At 39.4% G+C, this 25,817-nt stretch overlaps 1 protein-coding gene across 2 annotated transcripts in view; it reads left to right on the top strand.

Annotated features, from left to right (window-relative positions):
- IMMT (inner membrane mitochondrial protein) overlaps positions 1-25,817 on the top strand; it is a 56,087-nt gene that overhangs the window by 3,106 nt on the left and 27,164 nt on the right. The window contains exons 2-6 of one of the 2 annotated variants that reach the window (XM_007104766.4): positions 13,220-13,293; positions 14,187-14,376; positions 19,085-19,196; positions 21,082-21,219; positions 21,511-21,618. In XM_007104766.4, coding sequence (XP_007104828.2) covers positions 13,220-13,293; positions 14,187-14,376; positions 19,085-19,196; positions 21,082-21,219; positions 21,511-21,618 — 622 coding nt within the window. Of the gene's footprint in view, positions 1-13,219; positions 13,294-14,186; positions 14,377-19,084; positions 19,197-21,081; positions 21,220-21,510; positions 21,627-25,817 lie in introns of those variants that run through there. The other variant, XM_055088865.1, reaches the window with a different exon arrangement.

The raw sequence follows: 25,817 nt of genomic DNA, 5'->3' as shown, positions 1-25,817 counted from the left end.
AGCCCCCTGCATCGGCAGGCGGACTCTCAACCACTGCGCCACCAGGGAAGCCCCTGGATCATTTCTTTTTAGTGCTGAATAATGTTCCATTGTCTGGCTATACCACAGTTTATCCGTTCACCTACTGAAGGACATCTTGGTGGCCTCCAAGGTTTGGCAGTTAAGAATAAAGATGCAGTAAACTTTTCAGTGCAGGTTTTTACGTGGACATACATTTTCAGCTCCTTTGTGTAAATACCAGGGAGCACATATGCTGGATCATATGGTGAGAATATGTTTTGTTTTGTAAGAAACTGACAGTCTGTCTTCCAAAATGGCTGTACTGTTTTGCATTCCCAACAGCAGTGAATGAGAGTTCTTGTTGCTCCACGTCCTCACCAGCATGGTTGTGGTCAGTGTTGGGGATTTTGGCCATTCTAAGAGGCATGTAGTGATACTGTCCCATCTCTTTATATGCTCTCTTACTGGGATTACATCAATTCTCAGAATTTTAATCCCTAAGCCGATGATTGTCTAGCCTCTGCTTTTGAACTTTGTACTCAAATTTCTAAATTCTTGTTTGATTTTGTCAAAATCCTTTCCACTCCATCACACCATCTTCTTAAATGTCTTCTGGCTTTTACTGTTGCCCTCCTAGAGTCAGTTCTTCACCTAGTTGTTAACAAAGGCCTTTAAAAAAGCATACAGACCATGTCATGTCCTCCTGTGACATCCCGCCTCTTCAGAGTAAAATCTAAACTCTTTACCGTGCTCACTGGGCCCTTCATGATCTGGCTCTTTGCATATCTTATTTTTCTACTCGGCCTCATTCTCTTCTTCTCACTGCCTTTTCATTTGCTATTTACCCTGAAGTTCTCCCACACATCTTTGCTTAGCTCTGACTCCCTTCAGATATTTTCTCAGCCATCACCTTCCCTTCGGAGAGGCCTTCCCTATCTAAAACAGACCTCTGACCACTCTCTCCTTTGCATCACTCTGAACTTACCCTTACCCTACTTGGTTTTACTTTGTAGCTCCTACCACCGCCTGACATACTGTGTATTTATTGTGTATTTTCCACATTAAAATGGAAGCTCCTCAAAGGGACTGTATCCATATCAGTACTCACAATAGTCCCTAGCTCCTAATAGATGCTCAGTAAATAAAGATGTCTCATTTGTGACATGTTTGAATGAAAGCATGACATGTTTGAATGAAAGAATAAATGTGTTCTGTGAATTTTTCTTAATTTCTGTAAGTGGATGTGAGCTCTCTTAAACTTAAACCTCCATAGGTTTTAGAACCTCTCCAGAGAAACAGAACCGATAGGATGTGCATGTAGATAGAAAGATTTACTATAAGGAGTTGGCGCATGCAGTTGTGGAGGCTGGCAGGCTTGATATGCACAGACCCAGAGGAGCTTGTGGTGCATTTTCAGTCTGAAGGCTGGCAAACTGGAGACCCAGGAGAGCCGATGGTGCAGTTCCAGTCTGAAGGCAGTCTGCCGGAGAATTCCCTCTTGGCTTGTGGAGACTGGTCTTTTTGTTCTATTCAGGTCTTCCATTGACTGGCTGAGGCCCACCCACATTATGAAAGGCAACCTGCTTTATTCATAGTTCATTGATTCAAATGTTAATTTCATCCAAAAACACCCTCCAAGTTGACATATAATTTACCATCATGGCTGGCATCTAGCTTATCCTCAATATCTGGACTTAATCATCCTTAAATTCCTTACATGTGCGTATTCAGCAGAAATGAATTGCTCTTTCTTTCTTTCCCAGAAATGAGCTTCAGAGCTTTGATTCTTCCTCAGTTTACTTCCCAGACCTAACACCATCTGTCTTCTTGTAGTCCCAGGACTGCATGGCCAGGCCCAACCTTTTTTGAGGTGGGCATTGGGTTTGGAGGACCTGGGCTTTCAGCCTAGCCTGGCCCTCTCCCAGACTACAAATTTGGGAGTGGTCATCTGCATGTGCATTGATCTTATCTGCTTATAATTTTGAAAAAGGTAAAGAAACATTATTTTTGAGGGTTGACTAAGTTAGCGTATTTAACTAAGACCAAGTTTGATAGCAGGGCTAGTGTAGGACTGAACTTGTGTATGGACGTTTTTAGCTATCATCTTCTGGAATTCTTTCTTTTCATTAGGGTTATAAAACACTGTTACTCAATAATAGATGTAAGTAGTGAGGCACACGTGGTAGAAAGTAGTTTAGTATATGATGCAGCCTGTTTGCTTCTATGCATATTAGAATCCTTTTTTAAAAAAATAAATTTATTGTTTTAATTTTTGGCTGTGTTGGGTCTTCATTGCTGCGCACAGGCTTTTCTCTAGTTGCGGCAAGCGGGAGCTACTCTTAGTTGCGGGGCGTGGGCTTGTCATTTCAGTGGCTTCTCTTGTTACGGAGCACAGGGTCTAGGTGCTTGGGCTTCAGTATTTGTGGCACGCGGGCTCAGTAGTTGTAGCTCAGGGGCTTAATTACTCCGCGGCATGTGGGATCTTCCCGGCCAGGGCTCGAACCCATATCTCCTGCATTGGCAGGTAGATTCTTAACCACTGCGCCACCAGGGAAGTCCAGAATCCTTTTTTATTATTCTTCATTTTCATTTCTCTGGACCAATTGCTTTCAAATCTTTTTTTTTTTTTTTTTTTTTGCGGTACGCGGGCCTCTCACTGCTGTGGCCCCTCCCGCTTCAGAGCACGGGCTCCGGACGCGCAGGCTCAGCGGCCACGGCTCACGGGCCCAGCCGCTCCGCGGCATGTGGGATCCTCCCGGACCGGGGCACGAACCCGTGTCCCCAGCATCGGCAGGCGGACTCCCAACCACTGCGCCATCAGGGAAGCCCCAGACCATTTTGAAATACATTTTCCATCATAACTTAGAACAGAAGATTGAGAGTATATAGGTAATATACATTTTCACACATATATGCACAGAAAACTAGAGAAATATCACCTTCCTGTTTTTGCCATACTGATGAATATCTGCTATTTCCTTGTCATAACTGAAGAGCACTTTTTCTCCTATAGAATATGTTTTTACTGGGAAATAATGCAGCTTTCATGCCAAACTTAATTGGATTTGTGTATGTGATATATTTTTAACCTTAATGCATGATTCCTATAAAATATTTTTAGTCAACTATAGAAAGAGTTGTTGGATATTAATCTGTAATTCACATGTAGAACTTGCCATTAACTTCTGGATACCTTTTGTTTGTTTGTGTGGGAGGAATCCTTATGACAAATCTCAAAACCGAAATGTCAGTTACAGCAAACAGCCACATCTAGAAGGGAAACCTGCAACCTCCAGATAGGGTTCATATGAGGGGACTTGTATTATAGTCTCTGTTTGCAGGATTGTGGTTTCTTTTTATATGTTTACTTTAATTTGGAAGAGCTAAGGAATAAGTGGTCTTTGCAAGAACATTACATGGGAATTGTGTGTTTTAACTCGCTTTTTTGGGTTTTGTTTGTTAAAATCATGTTTCTATAGGTTGGAAGCAGCAATGCTAACCTTATAACATTTATTACAAGGCTATATGTCAAGGCAAATTGTTTTGAAACAGTATTGTCTTTTCTGCATTGTTGGTTATTATTAATAAAAAGGTATTCCAGAACTTAAGAAGTGTCCAGTATTTTGTGTGTTAAAGTTAGGACGTTTAGTTTATATAAATAAAGAGAGAGTTTAGTTTGGTGCTTAAGAAAGAGAGTTCTGAAGGTAGAGCTTGGATTTGGCAGTGGTTTCTTACACGTGACACCAAAAGACTCAAGATAAATTGGATTTCACAAAATTAAAAAATGTTTTGGGGCTTCCCTGGTGGTGCAGTGGTTAAGAATCCACCTGCCAGTGTAGAGCCAGAAAGTAGATAGTGGCTGACAGGAGCTGGGGAGAAGGGGAAATGGGGAGACTGCTTAGTTGGTACAGGAATTTACTTTTGGAGTGATGAAACTGTTCTGGAACTAGATAGTGGTGATGGTTGTACAGCATTGTGGATGTACTAGATGCCACTGAATGTACATTTTAAAATGGTGAATTTTATAAGCGAATTTTACCACACTGAAAAAAACAAAACAAAACACTTAACACCAGGCAGTTGCAGATGCGCTGATATATACAGAGCTAGACTTAAATATATATATAAAATTAAAGTAATATAAAATAATATATAATAAACTTGAAGTAGCATCCATTAGCCAAAAATGGGACAATTTGAGTTTTCAAAGGATAATAATTGCAACTGGTTTAAGTTCATCAAAAGTGTTTAAATCCATGAGTTGATAAAGATCCTGTTTTGGTTTGCTAAGGCACCTTGAGCTTGGGGTAAAAGATTTATTTACTGCCTCCCTCAGATCTGGGGGTTTCCTGGCCTCAGCTGGGCATTTTGTGTCCCTCGTGAGGTTGTAGTCAGGCCGTGGCTGGGGCTAGAGTCATCTCAAAGGCTTCCTCACTCCCGTCTCTGACAGTTGATACTGGCTGCAGCTGAGACCTCAGCTGGGACTGTTGGCTGGAACACCTACATGTGTGTCTGGGTTTCCTCCCAGTTTGGTGACTGTGTTCCAAGAGCAAGTGTGATGAGAGGCAGAGCCAGGCAGAAGCTGTATTCCCTTTAAGTCTTGGTCTCAGAAGTCACAGAGCCTCACTTTCACTGCCCTCTATTAATAAATTAGTAACTAAGGTGTGCCCTTGTTCCACGGAAGGGCTCAGTTTGCTGGAGGAGTAGCAAGTTTCTGGAAGAGCATGTGTTACAGGAAATATTGTTGTAGTCAGTTTTGGACAATACAGTCTGCCTTGTAGCCACAACAACTTGCATTCCTCCCACATGTAAATACATTCACAGCCTTCCTCATAACCCTCCAAAACCTCATCCCATCACAGCATCAGGCTTGGACTAACGGACCAGGATCTTGCCATCAAATCAGATCCCTTTGCAGGTAAGACATCTTGAGTGTGGTCTGTTGGGTACAGTTCCTTAAGTGCTTTTCCTTTCAGTCTAAAGACCTGTGAACTAAAGAGACAAGTTATCTGTTCCCCATATACCCTACACACAATATAGTGTGAGACTCCCATCCAAAGAGGCACACAGCAGTCACTGTTGATAACAAATGTCAAATCCAACTTGCACATGTTGCTGCTTGCTTAATTAGGACTTAGTCCTCTTGCTTGGGAATGTTTCTCCATAGCTCTTTTTATTTGGCTGCACTGCGTGGCATGCGGGATCTTAGTTCCCCAAACCCGAGCCCCCTGCCGTGGAAGCGCTTAGTGTTAACCACTGGACCGCCAGGGAAGTCTCTGTCCGCAGCTCTTGGTTCTACCCTCTGGGCTTCAGGTTTCACCCTTTGAATCATCCTTCCTTTTCTTTTTAATTAATTAATTAATTTATTTATTTATTTTTGGCTACGCTGGGTCTTGGTTGCTGCGCGCGGACTTTCTCTAGTTGCTGTTAGTGGGGGCTACTCTTCACTGTGGTGTGTGGGCTTCTCAATTGCGGCGGCTTCTCTTGTTGCAGAGCACGGGCCCTAGGCGCGCGGGCTCAGTAGTTGTGGCTCGCGGGCTCTAGAGCGCAGGCTCAGTAGTTGTGGCGCACGGGCTTAGTTGCTCCGCGGCATGTGGGATCTTCCCGGACCAGGGCTCGAGCCCATGTCTCCTGCATTGGCAGGTGGATTCTTAACCACTGTGCTACCAGGGAAGCCCCATCCTTCCTTTTCCAGATATGTCGCCTGTTGGCAGCTGAATCATTTTCTCAGACTGCTTTCTGTCTGTAGAAGTTCTAGAGGCCCAAAACCTCTATTTGTTTTATACTCTTCACCTTTAAATCCAGAATGGCCTGTTTTTCATCTTAATGACTTTGTGGGTTTCTTGTGGGTCTTACTGGGGTGTTCTCCATTAGACAAGAGCCACACCCACAAATCTGATCAGAATAAGCTCTTCTCCAATTTTGGGCTCCCTGTGAGGCTGCTGTGGTCTCAAACCCCTAAGATTCTCAGTTGCCCTGTTGTTTAATAAAAAGAATATGGGATGCATACTCTTAAGATCCTTAGTGGGCCTTTTCTCAGTATAAAAAGTTCTGTGAGGAGCACCTCCTGAGATCTTTCTGAGGTCTTAAAGGATCGTTGCTAACTGGAGAGGCTGAGAATGAGAAACAGTCTTATTTTTTAACCCACCAAGCACTGGCTCCTTTATATTTCCTTCAAATTTTGCTTGAAAGCTAAACAGGTTTTTTTGGTCTGTTTGTGTTTCAGAAGCTCGGCTCTATCCTTATCATACTCTGCTAAAAGGAAGCAGTTGGCACTTGTGAATGTTCTGCTTAGTACTGTCTTTAGCTAAATCCATCAGTTCATTAGGTATAGCTATACCTACTTTTCTATTTTCCATGTCTTACCACAGGTGACAATTTTGATAAACTTCTGCCACTACATACAAAGATTCCTTTTTCCTCCAGGTTCCAAAAATATTTTTCTCACTTTTCTTAAGCCCTCACCGAAACAGCTTCTGTGAAGGCCATTAGGCTTCTGCTAACAGTCTCCTCAAGGCCCTTCCAACTTTCACTCCCCACCCCCCAGTCCCAAAGTCATTAACACGTGCTTTATGTTTTATAGTAGCACCCTATTTCCAGGTACAAGCATCTGTTTGGTTATAGCTGTAAAACAGATCACCCCAAACCTATTCTTTATTTATTCTTTTTTTTTTTTTTTTTTTTTTTTTTTTTTTGTGGTATGCGGGCCTCCCCCTGCCGTGGCCTCTCCCGTCGCGGAGCACGGGCTCCGGACGCGCAGGCCCAGCGGCCATGGCTCACGGGCCCAGCCGCTCTGCAGCATGCGGGACCCTCCCAGACCGGGGCGCGAACCCGGCTCCCCTGCATCGGCAGGCGGACGCGCAACCACTGCGCCACCAGGGAAGCCCCTATTTATTCTTTTACAGTAAATAATATTTATTATTATACAGATAAAAATTATATTGTATATACGTATAAGGAAATAACATAAGTAAATATCTTTCATTTCTAAGGAAGTTCCATTAGGAGGTTTTTGGGGTCTCATGAGCTTGCAAGGTTCTGGGGAAGTGGCACGGTTCTAGAAAAGCATGTGAGATGTGAAATATGGCAGTTTTTGGAAAATACAATCTGTCACAATTAATAAATGAAAACCAGAAAACTGCACAGTTGTTCATCATCAGAGGATAACTGGATAAAAGGATAAAAAGAATCAACCATTTATCCTCCTTTCCTCTGTGAACTGTACTATTGAGTAATCAAATTGTAGATGAGGGGAAGCGTCTCTTCATAAAATACGTCAAATTATAAATGAAAAATAGAATTAGAGACCACTTTTTGCAACTTCCAATAAATTAATGGATCTAGACATTGTACATAAGCACAATTGATAACAGCACAAAAAGAGAGGCAAGCAGACGTTGTGTACCTCCCAGTGAAAGAAAACACCACCCCCTAAAGTCTTGCCAAAGAAAGTAAACCTGAGTCTGATCATGTGTCTGGTTCCAGCTCTAGCTTGCAGGAAGTACAGAGGACAGGAATGTGTTAAATTGCAACTTGAACAAAATCCAGTCTCTGGAAAATTCTGCGGGTTGAACAAGCAGATTTCTTCAACAGAATAATTACTGGAGGGAACACCTTTAGAGTAAAAGACCTATGGATTAATAGACTTAGAAGATATCCATATTTTTTTAATAGGCAGGACTAAACTTTGTATCTAGGGATTCATACTTGGGTGGTAAAACCATAAAAAACTTAAATTTTTTGACTCTTAAAGCTCTGTTTGGAATATGAAATGCAACATAGACGATGATGGTAGCCTAATGAATAGGATACTTAAATTTTTTAAACCAGGAGCCACTATTTCAGATAAAAACCTGTTTATTTGCGTCAGGATACAATCAATTTTCTTTTTTTTCTTTTTTTTTTTCCTTTTTTTGCGGTACGCGGGCCTCTCACTGTTGTGGCCTCTCCCGTTGCGGAGCACAGGCTCCGGACACGCAGGCTCAGCGGCCATGGCTCACGGGCCCAGCCGCTCCGCGGCATGTGGGATCCTCCCGGACCGGGGCACAAACCCGCGTTCCCTGCATCGGCAGGCGGACTCTCAACCACTGCGCCACCAGGGAAGCCCCAATTTTCTTTTTTTTGTACAGAAGTATGAAACTTTTTTAAAATTAATTTTTCTGTTGCATTGGGTCTTCATTGCTGTGCGTGGGCTTTCTCTAGTTGCGGCGAGTGGAGGCTACTCTTTGTTGTGGTGCGCAGGCGTCTCATTGCGGTGCCTTCTCGTTGCGGAGCGTGGGCTCTAGGTGTGCGGGCTTCAGTAGTTGCAGCGCGTGGGCTCAGTAGTTGTGGCTCGCGGGCTCTAGAGCACAGGCTCAGTAGTTGTGGCACATGGGCTTAGTTGCTCCACGGCATGTGGGATCTTTCTGGACTAGGGATCAAACCCATGTCCCCTGCATTGGCAGACGGATTCTTAACCCCTGCGCCACCAGGGAAGTCCCAAGTGTGAAACCTTTTATTGCTACTATTTTTTGGTCATAAAAGATAAATTTTTTCACGTTTTATCCCTTCTTAAATCAGGGTGCATATTACAGTTGGTGCATTTTACAATTGTTTAATTGAAAGCTCAGCTTTCAAAAACAAAAACAAAAGCAAGAATATCCAGAAAAATTCTGAAAAAGAATAGTACTAGAAGAGAGGACTAGCTCTACCAGGTTAAAACCTAATTCTAAGATGCAGTAGTTGAAACATTATGGTATTAGTCTATGAATAGAAGTGTGTGAATGGGTGGAACAGTGGAACAAATTAGGAAATCTAAATGCATCAAGGAATTGAGTATATTTTAAGGTGGCATTTCAAATTGTTGGGGAAAAAAATGGATTATTCAGTCTACGATTTAGGGACAACTGAATAGACATTTAGGAAAAAGTAAAGTTGAATCCATGCTGTATACTTTACACTGGATTCAAAGATTTAAATATAAAAAAGATGAAACCATGAGAGTAAAACCATGGAAGACTTATTTTATCATCGGAGGGTGGCTTTCTAAGAATAGGAGAAAACCCGGAAATCATAAAAGATGGACACTTTTGGCTATAAAAGTATCACAAACTGGTTAAAACCATTTGCAAGTAGCAGGGATATGGCTAATTTTTTTTCATATGTAAAGAACACTTAGAACATGAAGATGATCAATCTTATTTAAAAGTGGTCAAAGGATACACTCTGATAGTTCATAGAACAGGAAGTAAAATAGATAATAAACGTATTAAAAGATGCACAGTCATAACAAAGGAAACTGTGATTAAAACTGCACTGCAGGGCTGTTGGAGAGGCTGTGGGAACCCCCATCCCCTGCACTGGCAGGTGTACCCTTAACCGCTGCGCCACTAGGGACGCCCCTAATACAGCAATATTTACCAACATTTCAGATTTACTTTTAGCAATACTTTTAGGAATTGACCCCAAATGATGTATGTTTCTCATTGTTTATTATATTAAAAATTTAAACAAAACCTCAGTCACCATCAAAAAGAGGCTGGTTAAATATATTAAGTGACAACTGTTGGAGGCCAGAGAGAATGAAATGTTCCCACCAAACTGAGAGCATCTTGAGACCAAAACACAAGGCAGGCAGCTCCACATAATCAACAGATCAGTTTATTATAGGGTAACTTACAGGGTGGGATCCGGCAGGCAGTGATCCAGAAGCGTTCACAACTGCACTCCGCATGTCTTAGGGGCTATTGGGACGATTTTATAGTTAACCTAGAGTACAGGGGTACGTGCTTGTGAACAGGACGTGCATTCCTAAGTCAAGATGATTGAGTGGGTAACTGGTCTCATGGGTAGGGGAATATGTCAGCAAAGGTCTTCAATGTTTGGGGACTAACAGAGCATAGAGGCCCCCTGGTCCTAATGATTATTAAACAATATCTATTAACTACAAAGCCTTTGATGACAGAGAAGTGGTTTACCACACAGTACCATCCTGGGCAGGGTCTGTGGAAGGACAGGAGGAACTGTATGGGCCTAAGATGGCATCAGTTATGCTAACAGCCGTACAACCAACCATACAGTGGAGTACTGAATCAAATCCAGTAGGAAGATTTTCATGTGCTGATATAGAATGAGCTCAAGTGTATATTGTTGAGTGAACTTTAGTACAGGACTGGGTGTACGTTATAGTATTTGTGTACAGGGGGCGTGCCTGGAATTCTCCGTCACAAAACATCTGAATATATAAGAAACAGAAAGCATTGGTTGCCTATGGAGAGGGAAGCTAAGTGGCTGGAAGACAGAAGTATGAGGGAGACTTCACTCTGTATGTAACTAAACATTTTGAATTTTGATTTTGAATTTCAGATTTTAAATTTACTTAATGCTAGGAACTATAAATTTGCAATCACATCAAATATATCTGTCAAAGGGAGGGAAGAGGGGCAAGGTAAAAGTAGAAGATGGATAAAGGAACAGGTTAAAAAATATATATTGCTGTGAATTAGGGTGTTCTCAAATTCTGGTGTTGAATTTGGCTCTGTATTACACAGAATCAAGTATCCATTATTATGTTTGCTGCTTGACATTCCAATTAGCTAATTACCCACCATTAATAGTGCCTTAATTTTTGACTCGAATACCTTTTTATACCCATTGAGGTAAGAAAATGTTTTCTTAAACAAAACACAACTTTAATGGTTTCCTAATATTTCATCCCTAAGTGAACAAAATGGAGTTGTTGATATATGAAAGTAGATGCAATTCTGTTTGAAATTTCATGCTACCTGCTTTATAGAACAGTAGGAAAACACCCTTTTCTTGTAATTTCAGTTGAGAATTCTACACTAAAGGTAATAATTGAAATACTTTTAAAATACCAATTATAGCTGCTTTACACATTGTAAAACACAGTTTTTCCTCCCCCAAATGTATTAATATGTTAATTTGATGTTTACCTCTAAGCTTTGGCAAACAGAATGTAAATGCAACTATAATTCTAGAGTAATTTCATGTGCTCTCTGATCATGTGATCTATTTTCTTAAAATTTAAGATACTTTTAAAAGGAAGTTTGTGTTTTTCTGTTATTCCTTAGATGCAGTTTCATCAGGGAACCTAGAGAAAGCCTTTTTTTTCCCTTTCTGCTGTTTGATTTCCTACTTGGTATAAAGATTTTATTTCTGGATACAATAAGTTTGAAATTTCAAATTGATAGCTATGAATGGCCTTAAGTTTATCAAAACCCTCCCCAAATAGTATTTAGATGCCCATTTATTTGTTTTATTTAAGGGATCTACATTTTGTTAAGAAACGTTTGATGTTATGTGCTTTACTTTGATTAAAACAAATCACACAGCATTGTCTTGATCATTTGCTTTTGTGTAAAGGTAGACAACTTATATGGAGTTAAGTATTTACATGAACATTTATGACATTAGTAAAATTAGTTTTCTTTCTTAAAACTTTTGACTTTTAGTCTAATTATACATAGGAGAAACCAAAATGAACTTTTAGATTTAGATGAATGCCTGTTGGAATTGACTAGCTACATAATCATCGTAGAGATGGGAAACTTGGTTTTCTGGGTAGGTTAAGCTAAGGTTGCATCTCTGCCCTGAGTGGATTCATATGTATCTTATAGTGCAGTGTCGTTTGCTAGACTCTGTAGGTGATTTTTCAGATGTCTGCATTTACAAAGTTAAAATAGATATTTTACACTTTGTTTTGTTTTTTCTTGCCACTTAAGAAAACATGGTGCTTCCCTGGTGGCACAGGGGTTAAAAACCCGCCTGCCAACGCAGGGCACACGGGTTCAAGCCCTGGTCTGGGAAGATCCCACATGCCGCAGAGCAACTAAGCCCATGCACCATAACTACTGAGCCTGCGCGCCACAACTACTGAAGCCTGCGCGCCTAGAGCCCATGCTCCGCAACAAGAGAAGCCACCACAATGAAGAGTAGCCCCCGCTTGCCGCAGCTAGAGAAAGCCTACGCGCAGCAACGAAGACCCAATGCGGCCAAAAATAAATAAATAAATTTATAAAAAAGAAAACATGGCAAATTGTGTCTAAGAAATAATTAGCATACATGACATTAAAAGGGCTAATTGGCACCCCAGTGTTATAGCAGCAGTATTTACAATAGCCAAGAGATGGAAGCAACCTAAGTGTCCATCAACAGATGAGCGGATGAAGAAGATATATGTGTGTGTGTGTGTGTGTGTGTGTTTGTAAAATGGAATACTACTCAGCCATAAACAAGAATGAAAGTTTGCCATTTGAGCAACATGGATGGACTCGGAAGGCATTATGCTAAATGAAATAAATTAGACAAAGACAAGTACTGTATGATATCACTTATACGTGGAATCTAAAAAATACAACAAACTAGTGAATATAACAGAAACAGACTCACAGATACAGAGAACAAATCATTGCTTATCGGTGGGGAGAGGGAAGTGGGGAGAGGCAGGACTAGGGTAGGGGATTAAGAGAGCCAAACTGCCATTTGTAAAATAAATAAGCTACAAGGATATATTGTACAACACAGGAAGTATAGCCAGTATTTTATAATAACTATAAATAGAATATAACCTTTAAAAATTGTGAATCACTATGTTATACATCTGAAACTTATACCGTACATCAACTATACCTCAATTTAAAAAAATGCTAATTGGGCTTCCCTGGTGGCACAGTGGTTGAGAGTCTGCCTGCTAATGCGGGGGACACGGGTTCGAGCCCTGGTCTGGGGGGATCCCACATGCCGCGGAGCAACTGGGCCTGTGAGCCACAACTACTGTGCCTGCGCGTCTGGAGCCTGTGCTCCGCAACAAGAGAGGCCGCGATAGTGAGAGGCTTGCGCACCGTGATGAAGAGTGGCCCCCGCTCGCCGCAACTAGAGAAAGCCCTCGCACAGAAACGAAGACCCAACACAGCAAAAATAAATAAATAAATAAATTAATGTTTAAAAAAATGCTAATTGATCATGGTCTCATAGTCCCCCTTTTTTTTTAAATCTTAAAGGTAATTTTATATGAGCCTTGGGGCACAGGAACCATCACTGTTTTTAGGGGTTTGTAAATATGTTTCATGGTAAGTTGGTTTCTGAAAGTAAAATAAATTTTTGTTTAATGAAGACGTTTGTATTTGTAATAAAAGTACTACTACTGCGTTCCCAACCCTAAAGTCCTCCCAGATTCTTATAACTCTATTGGTTGTGGTGTTTTCTCCTTCTTCTCTAGAGTTGTCTTTGTGGGAAGTTTGTACTCCGTCCATTGCGACCATGCCGTAGATACTCCACTCCAGGCAGTTCTCGGTATGTAGCATGTCTCCCTGTAAATAAATAGGCTTTTAACTGTATGCTGAGGGGCGTGTGTGTGTGTTCGTTCTTTGGATATGAGAACGTCTGCTTAAAATCTTTTTTTTTTTAAGGGGTACAAACACTGGAGCTTTGCCGTAATATCTTTGGAGCATTATTTATTTGTAGGCGAAAATTCGTTAGGTGCTCCTTTTGGTTCTTTGGTGACTGGATGGCATCCACGGTAGACCCCCCCACCGCTTTATGGCAAATAGATATACATCCAGAGCTCAGCACGTTGGAACTTAAAAAGTATTTGTTCTACTTGACATTGTGTTTTATTGTATTTACGGAAATGTTTAAGGGAGGGGACTGTTGAAAATTAGTGATACTTGTTTTTTGGGTTCAAAGGAAACCTCATGATTGTGAACATGCCAAGGTTTTTTTTTTTGATGTGGACATTTTTAAAGTCTATTGAATTTGTTACAGTATTGCTTCTGTTTTATGTTTTGGTTTTTTGGCCCGGAGGCATGTGGGATCTTAGCTCCCTGACCGGGTATCAAACCTGCACCCCCTGCATTGGAAGGCGGATTCTTAACCACTGGACCGCCAGGGAAGGCCCTGAACATGCTAAGTTTTAAATGTTAAAGGGCAAATTGCTTCATTCTTCCTATCCTAGATACTACCATGTTAAAAAATTATCCATAAAGAAATATTATTTTTTGTTGTGAACATATTAAAAAACAAAGGGGAAGGTGATGTGCAGCTGTGGTGATAAACTGGGCTGCTGTGATCTGAATCAGTGGTAGAGAAATAGAGGCTTCAGGTCTTTGAGACTCTTACATTAGTCTAGGGAAGTAGGTTTAGGAGAGCCAAAAAATAAAAATGTGTTTCCTATTTCTTTCATTTAGGTTGTCTTCTAGCAAAATTGCCGGAGCTGGCATCTTGTTCGTTGGTGGCGGTATTGGTGGCACTATCCTGTATGCCAAATGGGATTCCCATTTCCGGAAAAATGTAGAGAAAACCATACCTTACTCAGACAAACTCTTTGAGATGGTTCTTGGTTCCTCACCGTATACTGTTCCATTGCCAAAGAAGCCGGTAAGAGTTTTAAGCACAATTTCAGTTTATCCTAGAGAATACTTTGAAAAGCAGGTTGTTTTCATCTTGAAAATATTTTGCAGGGTATATGTTTTCATTTTTTAAGAAATTGAAGTAATATTATGTAGAGCTGGATTTTTATCCCTTTGGAGTCCCATAAGTGCTCTCATTTAGTCCACATCGTATAGAAAATAATTATGTGGCACACGAGGCTACATGGAAGGGGCAGCTCGGGCAGAAGTAACCCCAGCTGCCCTGTGGATGGAGGGGGTTCTGTGTCAGCCTACAGCATTGCAGCTCTCAAAAACTCTGACTTAGAAGACTAAAAACATAAACGTAGAATGGCCATGACACAGGACCCACATGTCATAGTTAGTAATGGCTCCTTTTAGACCTCAAAACAGCCACACAATTTTCAGCTACATACTGATTCTGTGACGGAAATACCTTCTAGTATTCCTGGAACTTTGTGCATATTCTTCAGTTTCACCCTTTTTCCCCCATTAGGCTTACACATTTTTTTTAAACATGTTAACATACTACTTCTTTCAAACGGGTGCTTGAAAACAATGTATAAAAGAGAGCATGAATTTTTGCTGATTTGGTATTGGATATTTCTTTATGCTGTGAGGCTGGACATGGCTGACCAGTTCTTTATTAGAAACTGGGTAGATGTCTGTTCTCCAGTATCTAACATGGTCTCGAGACCAATCCTATGACAGAGTTACTATGTGGAAAAGCAGGTGTCCTCTGACTTCTCTCACCTCCACCTCAAATGACTCAACATGTTCTTGGTCTTCTACATCATTTATTCTTCCATCTGAACTTCAAAATGTCCATGTGGGCTGAGGGAGGTAGTGTTGCAGCTTCAGTAGTCAAGGAGCAGAATCCTGTGGCGTCATTCTAAAGTCCTGGGCCTATTTTAAGCTCCATGACCTGGGAGAAAGAGCTGGAAGCAATTTCAGGAGCATACAGTCAGGCTGAACAGTTCAGAGTAGTGTTCTTTTCTCCCTTGACATGACTTCAGGTGTCATTCTCAATAGCCTTAGCCTCTTCTTGCTCCACTTTCCCTACCCTGCTGAACATTGCCACTTGTGAACTTTGCATGTCTGTACTCCACCACCTCAAAACTTGCACTCTTCCTGATTTGCTTTTTATGTATTAAAGATTGTACCACGCTGTCAAGTAACTCAGTTAGAATTCTTGGATTCATCTTCACAGCTGCCCATATTTTGTAGCTATCGGATCTTTTTTTTTTTAGTGTCATTCATTTCTTTTTTTAAAGAAATTCATTTATTTATTTATTTTATTTATTCATTTTTGGCTGCATTGGGTCTTTGTAGCTGCGCGTGGGCTTTCTCTACTTGCGGCAAGCGGGGGCTACTCTTCGTTGTGGTGCGGGCTTCTCATTGCAGTGGCTTCTCTTGTTGTGGAGCACGGGCTCTAGGTGCGTGGGCTTCAGTAGTTGTGGTGTGCGGGCTCAGTAGTTGTGGCTCGCAGGTTCTAGAGCGCAGGCTCAGTAGTTGTGGCGCACGGGCTTAGTTGCTCCGTGGCATGTGGGATCTTCCCAGACCAGGGCTCAAACCCGTGTCCCCTGCATTGGCAGGCGGGTTCTCAACCACTGTGCCACCAGGGAAGTCCTAGCTATCCCATCTTGTTAGATCTCTAATGTTTATTCTTTTTCTTTCCACCATCTTTATCTCATTTCTGACCTTTATCACTTTGTATTAAAATTAGCCCTGTTCCTCTCCCCTGACACACAGCCTTTCCCACTTCCTCCCAGTCTCCAACACCTCCAGTCTCTCTTCCTAACATGATCTAGGCCATCCTTATATCAGTATCAGAGAATCTTCTAGAATAAGTGCTGGGATGTTTTCATGATATTTTCATCATATCACTTAATCAAGAACTTTGATTCCTATTGTTTTAAAGACAGAAGAGAGATTGTCTCATGTTCTGAATAAGGAAAGTGAAGCCAGGAGTGGTTAAATGTTAACCTAGGAGCTGGCTATTGGTTCCTTTATTTCTGTAGTTTATGGCTTTTGCTGGTTCTTAAGTTGACATTTAGTACCCTTGGCATTCTGGCTCTCATTTACATTTCCAGTCTTATCTCTGTATGGTCCTGCCCATAAATACTTAGTTTTATACTTGTTTACCCTACAAATATGCCTTGTGCTTTTCATTCATTCATTTACTCAAATGTCAGTCAAGTGATTATTATGTACCAGGCATTGTTCCAAGGTCCTTGGTAAACTAGAGAACTAAAGAGTGATCCTTTCCATTTGTACAACTCTACTCATGTTTGTCTTCTACTCAGAATGACTTCCTTTCTTTTGTCTTTCAGTGTTCTCTTCAAGGCCTGCATCCTTCACTACACAGCTGAATTCCAATAGCAATTAATGTTTTTATTTTTTAATTTGTACCATTTATTCAGCACCCTGTACTGTGTGCATTCTTACAAACTTGTTTCTTTTAGAAACTGCATTTTATTTCATGGTAACCCTTTTAGTGTCAACATGGTTATTTATGCATAGACAGTAAATACTGAGAGAAGATAAACCTAAAATCTTTTTGATGGACATAGAATAAGACCTGTCTAAATGGTGACACATGTTATGTTCCTGGATGGGATGTAATATAAAAATGTCATTTCTCTTAAATATATGCATTTCTCTCAAATCTCTCTTAAATATGTATATATTTGAGAGAAATAATGTTTTTATGATGTGTGTGTATGTGTACATAAATACACACACAGACATCTAATATGAATTCTAATTGATTTTTCCAGAGGGTGAAGAACCAGACAAGATGATTTTAAAGTTCATGTGGAGGAATAAGTAATGTATAAGACTAGTCAAGGACATTTTTTAAAAGTGTTGGGGTAGGGAGTCAGAGGTCACTTGCTTTTCCAGATACTGACTGTTATAATCCTACTTTCGTAAAACAATAAGATTTGACATAGGAATAGAAATTAGAGGACCAGAACAACGGAGTCTGGAAATAGCTCATATTTATACACAAACACATACACACACATTTGTTGTGAGAGTGTGAGTTGCCAGAACCTTATGTGAAAGTGATAATATCTTAAAAATATACAAGCCCTCTGACCCGGCACTCCCTCTTCTGGCAGCTGTCCTGCAGACGTCACACTCTAGTGCTTTTCAGTTGTCTGTGGACAAGAATGCTTAACAAAAATCAGGAAACAACTTGAATGTCCATAAGTAGGGGAGTAATTGACCAAATTATGGGATTTGCCACTCCATTAGGATATACAATTAAATTAGGATATTATTCAACTAAAAAGAATTTCTTGACCAGAAGTGAATGTCCATAATATGTTGTTAAATGAAAAAAAGCAAGTTACATGATAATTTGTATAATATAAAATTAACTATTTTAGTTTGTTTAAAGAAATGAAAAATGGTATATGTATATATACCTGAACTCATGGGTGGAAGGAAGATTTCAGGGCATTAACAGTGGCTCCCTGAGAGTGCTGGAAGGAGCAGTGGAGGGGCAAACTAAAACAATGATGTATCTGAATGTATGTTATTTTGCTTGTTATATAGTGAGCATGCATTTCATGAGTTAAAAAATAACAGAATTTTAATAATAAGAAAAAGGATATATTTCTGATTTCTGGTAGTGACAAAATTCAGAACCATTTTTATTATGTTTGAGTAGTCATCTTAGGGATATCTGAGTCCCATTGCCAAGTTCTGGCAAAAAGGGGGACAACATAGGTGGTAAATGAAAATATTTCTGTTACTCAGTAATTTTCTGTGGCACATCACCGGCAGTCCTGTTAATGAGTGGTGCCTTAAACTTAAGGCAGGTGGTTATTGAGAAGAACAGGCATTACTCACAATTGGATCATATATCTTACTTAGTGTGCAGGTACAGGAATCTTGGAGATTAAAGAGAAAAAAGATGAATTTTCATTTTTACTCAGAGCCTTCTAAAAAAAAATTTGTTTTTAACTGAATTTATTTAGAAGACACCGTAACAGGATTTAGAATGAGAATGGAAATAGCCTTCTCAGTGTTGTATATATAAAAGGAATGGTGTTTGAAGGGAAGGTCATATATCATGTACTTTATTAGTTGCCCTAAGAGAAGTCTTTGTTACTATTAAAATATAGACTAGTCATTTGGAATGACGTTTTTGGACTGCGTTTTTCTAGTACGATGGCTTCTCTTACTATGGTTAATAAAATACATTGTTTTGGCACATACATACAATGGAATATTACTCAGCCATAAAAAGAAACGAAATTGAGTTATTTGTAGTGAGGTGGATGGACCTAGAGTCTGTCATACAGAGTGAAGTAAGTCAGAAAGAGAAAAACAAATACCGTATGCTAACACATATATATGGAATCTAAAAAAAAAAAAAGGTAGAGGGGTGGGATAGGGAGGGTGGGAGGGAGACTCAAGAGGGAGGGGATATGGAGATATAGGTATATATGTAGCTGATTCACTTTGTCATACAGCAAAAACTAACACAACATTGTAAAGCAATTATACTCCAATAAAGAAGTTTTAAAAAAATTAAAAAATAAAATACATTGTGGTAAATTGTTGATACCTTTATGTTAAAAGCCTGAAAAACTTGACTTTTAAAATAATACAAGATACTTTGTGCTGCCTGTGTTTAAGAACACGTATCATATCTGAAATGTTAAATGTTTTTCATTTCCAAGATTCAGTCTGGTCCACTAAAAATCTCTAGTGTATCTGAGGCAATGAAAGAATCTAAACAGCCTGCTTCACAACTCCAAAAACAAAAGGGAGACACTTCAGCTTCAACAACAGGTACCTATATTTAGAATCATTCTTTTAAAATTATAGGTAAATGAATTGTTTTAATGTATTTGTACCCATGGTCAGGAGGGGGGGGCCCGTCCGCATGAAGGACTCTTCCCTCACCTTGGGGAGGGAGTATTCTCACCTGTCATCTTGGCTCTCATTTTAAGGGTTGAGTGGGATATGAAATTGGGCTTTATTGTGAACAGCTACTAAGTAATGGTAACAAGAATTGTCTTGCCTGCAGCACACTTATTTTTCTGTTACTTTTTCCTTTTCTCTGACTCCTAACTTTCCCTCTCTTTAGATTTTAAGATTTGTTCTCTTTCCACACCTCTTTCTTCTACCTGTTCACCAACTCTTTTTTCTCTCTTCTTTCTTAGTGATGAAGTGTCTTGATCTAGTTTTGATCTGCAGATTTTTTTTTCCCTTGATGATTGTAATCCCACACTAATTTATAGCACTTCCTAGTCCTAACCTGGTCTGCATGCATTTGAGTTTATTATGTTTCTCCTTTCACTTCTGTCCTTGATTAAATCACCTGAGTTTTACTCAGTAAATACTGAGTATCTACTGTGTGCCAAGTGCTGGGTGTCTTTTAGGCACTGGGGTCATAGCAGTGAACAAAACAGTCAAAACAAACACACAAATGCTGTGAAGATTCCTTAGTGGGATGAGGGGAGGGAAGTCGCGTCTAAATATACCAGTAAATTACGTATAGGATGTCATACAGTGGTAAGTGTGGGAGGGAATACTGCAATTTTAAATGGAGTGGGTAAGGAAAGCTTCCTCTGGCATGTGTCATTTGGGCAGAGACTAGAAAGAGATGAGGGAGTCGGTCATGTAAAGGGCTGGTGGGGAAGAGCACCCAGGCAGAAGGACTAGCTAGTGCAAAGGCTTGGCGTAGTCTAGCAAGGAGCAAATGAAACCGGGGTAGAGTAAGAGGAGAGTAACAGCAATAGTAGAGAGGGGGCAGAAAGCCTATAGTGGCAGTCTTCGGAGGCCGACATAAGAGTTTTGTTTTCTAGTCCGAGTAAGATGGGAGGATTATGAGTCGGGGGTTGATAGCTGACTTTTAATAAGATTACTGGCTATTGTGGAGAATAGATAAAGGAACCAGGGACAGAGCAAGGAGACCAGTTAATGGGCTTTGTGATAATCCAACTTTAACTCTTAAATGGGACCTTCAGGTTATTTAAAATTTAAAATTAAAAATTTTTTTTCTCCATTTTGTTGCTCCCCACTCCACCATCTATTCCACCTTAAGAATTACTCATTTCTCTTCCATCAACACTTTTATTTATAATTTATAAGCTCTTGATTTTTCAACCTTCTTTTCTTTAAAAATATGTCTATGAAGTAATTTTTTTAACTGAGTCCTGTCCTTTACTCACTCACCATCTAAACTGTGAACTTTTCTTCTTTGTGTTTAAAATTGCCATCCTGTTCTTGCCCACACCTCTTTCATCTCTGCCACTCTTCAAAGCAATTAAAAAATAGTTTTTGGTTACTTTTATCTACCTTCTTCATTACAGGCTCTTTTCTCATTTGTTATTATTTTTCCATGTTATGTAAATCTTATGCCCCCTTCTCATGTTAAGATTTAGTACCATTTAGTACTGTTATTAGAAGGCTTGCCTGAGAATAATGGTTAAAATGCAGGTGGATGCTGACCAGACTCTTTTCTCTTGTGCTTTCCCAGCCATTGCTCATTGTGTGTGGGTTTGTGCAGTGGACAGCGCCCCTGACTGTTTGTGTGTTTGAGTAGTGGCAGCACATGTGTTTGTGTCTTTAAGGAGTCAGATGTGAAGTGGGAGGTAGTAGTAGTGGATTCCTGTGTGTTTCTCTGTTAACCCAGGAAACTGTAAATACCATGTGTAACATATATTTATAGCACCTGCAGAGGCAGCTCAAATCCTTTCTGCAGCAGGTGACACACTGTCCGTCCCAGCGCCTGTGGTTCAGCATGAGGAATCTACAGAAACTGATCACCCTGAAACTGGTGAAGGAAAACCCAAGCCTGCAACTTCAGGTAGTTAAATTATCTGTATTTGTGGTTATGTAAATGATATACTCATCAAAACTATGCAATGTCTAGGCATTCCCTAAATTTCAAAGTCTGAATAAATCTTTGAAAACAAGGGGTTTAAGAGCTGACCCTTTATTTCTTCATGTTGGAATCATTGAGTGATGATGTGGTTTTAGAATCTTTATCACAAAAATGCCCTCAAGTTGATACATCTGGCAAGCACAAATGATGGTGTTTTTATGTCCCCATTAGCTGTTGAAATTCTGTGCTGAAATTTGATTTCCTCTCATTTAGTTTTAGTGCAAGAGGAAGCATCCTCAACTTCTGTAAGGGAGCGGCCACCTGAAGAAGTTGCAGCTCGGCTTGCGCAACAGGAGAAGCAAGAGCAAGTTAAGATTGAGTGTATGTAAACCTGACGCTTCTTAAGTACTTGGGTCATCTCTCTCGGTTGCTCTTTTCTTCAGCTGTCACACATGTTTCTCATCTGTCAGCTCTTTGTGGTTTCTTTAGTGGTGTTGCTCTATTCACCATCTTTATTTTATCATTTGTGTTCTTTCCATCTAAACTTTTACCCAGGTGACAAGGGCTATTCTAATACACATAAATTCAAATGATTCATGTACTTTGTCCTTTTGTTTTTATCATGGTTAGTGCTGAAGATTCTTTATACTCTGCGGAACAGAAATTATTTATGTTTTGGCCACTTGCCTAAGAGTCTTCTAACTGTTACACTCATACATTTATTTGTGCAGGTTGGAATGGCTCCCACTCTGGTTTATTACCTGGCCTCTGGACTCAGTCTAGCTGCCCCCTTATCTGACATCATTGGGGGACGGAACGTTCCACACATTGCTGGTTTCCACCTAACCGAAGCATATTCCTTTTTAAGCTTCAATTTTACAGTAGGTTTTTTGATGGCTTAAAGAAAGATGTTAGTGGGACTTCCTGGCGGTCCAGTGGTTAGGACTCTGCGCCAAGGGCCCAGGTGTGATCCCTGGTCGGGGAACTAAGAGCCCGCCTGCCTCAGGGTCAAAAAAACGACAGATATTAGTTATCTAAAAATGTATTTTCCTGTCTTAAACGAGGTACCTGGAACATAATTTATTGTACTGTGCTGCAATATATTGATGTCCCTGGAGGTAGTGTGCATGTAGCTTTTTGCTGGACTAAGAGACGTTAGTTTTAAATTCTTAGGACAGCTGTTTATAGTTTTTCTTTTTTTTTGGTTTTTTGTCTCCATCACGTTTTTCTGTTGTTTTTTTTTGTCCTGAGTGGTTCTTGTTTTCCTTCAACTTGCTGGCTCTGTCCTACTCCTAGGAGGCAAGTTTGTTAGAATTGTGTACAGAGTAGAAGGGCCAGAATGAGCACAGATGTCGGGCATTCGTTTGATTACTTGGATTTGGTTTTTGGTCTTAGCTGTGTGAGTTTATTTTGGGGCTCTTTATTCTGTTCCATGGATCCATATGTCTCTTTTTCTTTCAGTACCACACTGTTTTGATTACTGAGCTTTGTAGTGTTTTCTGAAGTCTGGGAGGGTTATCTTTCCAACTTTGTTCTTTTTCCTCAGGATTGTTTTGGCAATTCTGGGTCTTTTCTGGTTCCATATAAATTTTAGGATTATTTGTTCTAGTTCTGTGAATAATGTCATGGGTATTTTGGTAGGGATTGCATTAAATCTGTAGGTTGCTTTGAGTACTGTGGACATTTTAACAATATTAATTCTTCCAGTCTGAGAACATGGGATATCTTTCCATTTCTTAGAATCATCTTCAGTTTCCTTTATCAGTGTATCGGTCTTTCACCTCCTTGGTTAGGTTTATTTGTAGGTATTTTATTTTTTGGTGCGATTTTAAATGGGAATTGTTTCTTTACTTTCTCTCTGATGTTTCATTGTTAGTGTAAAGAAATGCAACAGATTTCTATATATTAATCTTGTATCCTGTCACCTTGCTGAATTCATTTATCAGTTCTACTAGTTTTTGTGTGGAATCTTTAGGGTTTTCTATATAGAGTGTCATGTCATCTGCGTATAATGACAGTTTTACCTCTTCCCTTCCAATTTGGATACTTTTTATTTTTCTTGTCTGATTCCTGTGGCTAGGACTATCCAGTACTATGTTGAATAGAAGTGGTGAGAGTGGGCATCCTTGTCTTGTTCCACTATTTAGTGGGAAGGCTTTCAGCTTTTCACTGTTGAGTATTATATTGGCTGTGGGTTTGCCATAAATGGCTTTTATTATTATGTTCTCCCACATTGGTGAGAGTTTTTATCATGAAGCGGTGTCAAATTTTATCAAATGCTTTTTCTGCATCTATCGAGATGATCATGTGGTTTTTGTCTTTTCGTTTGTTGCTGTGGTGTATCACAGTGATGGATTTGCATATGTTGAACCATCCTTGTGACCCTGGAATGAATCCAACTTGATCACGGTTAATCCTTTTTATATGTTGTTGTATTCGGTTTGGTAATATTTTGTTGACAATTTTGACATCTCCATTCATCAAAGATATTGGCCTGTAATTTTCCTTTTTATTTTGTAGTGTCTTTGTCTGGTTTTGGTATCAGGGTGATATGGGCTTATAGAATGACCTTGGGAGTGTTCCCTCCTCTTCAGTCTTTTGGAAGAATTTGAGAAGGATAGGTATAAGTTCTTTGTATATTGTTGTAGAATTCCCCATTGAAGCCATCTGATCCTGGATTTTTGTTTGCAGGGAGTTTTTTTAAATTATAGATTCTATTTCACTTCTAGTGATTGGTCTGTACAAATTATGTTTCTTCTTGATTCAGTTTTGGCCAGCTGTATGTTTCTAGAAACTTGTCCATTTCTTCAAGGTTGTCCACTTTGTTGGCATATAATTGTTCATAGTATTTTCTTCTTAATGATTTCTTTTGTATTTCTGAGGTATTAGTTGTTATTTCTCCTCTTTCATTTCTTATTTTGTTTATTTGGGTCCTCTCCTTGGTGAGCCTGGATAAGAGGTTTGTCGATTTTGTTTACCCTTTCAGAAAACCAGCTCTTGCTTTGATTTTTTTTTCTATTTTTTTTAATCTCTGTGTTATTTATTTCATCTCTAATCTTTATTATTTCCTTCTTCCTGCTGAATTTAGGTTTTGTTTGTTCTTTTTCTAATTCTTTTAGGTGGTAGGTTAGGTTATTTATTTGAGTTTTATTTATTTGTTTTTGAGGAAGGCCTTTATTGCTATGAACGTTCCTCTTAGGACTGCTTTTGTTGCCTCCCATAGATTTTTGTATGGTTGTGTTTTCATTGTTGTTTGTCTCAAGGTATTTTTTGATTTCTCTTTGATTTCCTTGTTGACCTATTATTGGTTTTTCAGTAGCATGTTGTTTAGTCCCTATGTAGTAGGTTTTTTTCTCGTTTCTCTTTCTGTGGTTGATTTCTAGTTTCATGCCTTTATGCTCGGAAAAGATGCTTGAAATAATTACTATCTTTAATTACTTATCCTCAATTTGTTGGGCTTGTTTTGTGTCCTAGTATGTGGTTTGTCCTAGAGAATGTTCCATGCGCACTTGAAAAGAATGTGTATTCTGGGTTTTTGGATATAGTGTTGCTGTAGATAGCAATTAAGTCTGACTGTTTTATTGTGTCATTTAGGATCTCTTTTGCCTTGTTGATGTTTTGTCTGAAAGATCTGTCTGTTGATGTCAGTGGGATGTTAGTCTCCTATTAATTTGTTCCCATCAGTTTCTCCCTTTATGTCTGTTAGTATTTATGTGTTTAGATGCTCCTATATTGAGTGTACATAAGTTAATGAGTGTAATATCCTCTTCTTGTATTGATCCTTTTATCATTATATAGTGTCCATCTTTGTCTGTCTTCTTTGTCTTTCTCCATGGCCTTTATTTTAAAATGTATTTTTTCTGGTACGAGTATTGCTGCCCCTGCTTTCTTATTGTTTCCATTTGCATGAAATATCTTTTTCCATCCCCTCATTTTCAGTCTGTGTGTGTCTTTCGCCCTAACGTGGGTCTTTTGTAGGCAGGATATTGTAGGTTCTTGTTTTATTATCTAATCTGCCACTCTGTGTCTTTTGATTGGAGCATTTAGTCTATTGACATTTAAGGTAATTATTGATAGGTATGTATTTTTTGCCATTTAAAGTCTTGTTAACCAATTAACGTCTTCTTTGTTCCTTTCTTCTTCTTTTTGTTTTTCCTTTTGTGGTTTGATGGTTTTCATTTGTATTATGCTTGAATTCCTTTCTTTTTGGTTTTTGTGAATCTCTAGCGTGTTTTGATTTGTGGTTACCCTTGTTTTCAAGTGTGTTAACCCGTTGTTATATCTGCTTGCTTTAGACTGGTAGTCATATAAGCTCAAACACATTGTAAAAGATCTACATTTTCTTATTCCCCTCCCCCACATTTTGTGATTTTGATGTCCTATTTTATATCTTCATGTTTATCCTTTTGCTGTTCACTGTAGTTATAATCGCTTTCACAAAATTTTTTTGATTGTTTCTTAAACTATATACTGGCTTATTTAAGTCATCTTCAATTCTTTTATATATTTGCCTTTCCTATTGCGATTTTCCCTTTCATATAGAAAACCCAAAACATGTTTTATTTTGAAAAAATTCGGGT

The sequence above is a fragment of the Physeter macrocephalus genome, chromosome 12 (genome assembly GCF_002837175.3).
Source record: "Physeter macrocephalus isolate SW-GA chromosome 12, ASM283717v5, whole genome shotgun sequence".
Classification (NCBI taxonomy): Eukaryota; Metazoa; Chordata; class Mammalia; order Artiodactyla; family Physeteridae; genus Physeter; species Physeter macrocephalus.
Note: the sequence above shows the minus strand (reverse complement) of the source record. Positions and strands in the feature narration are given on the sequence as shown.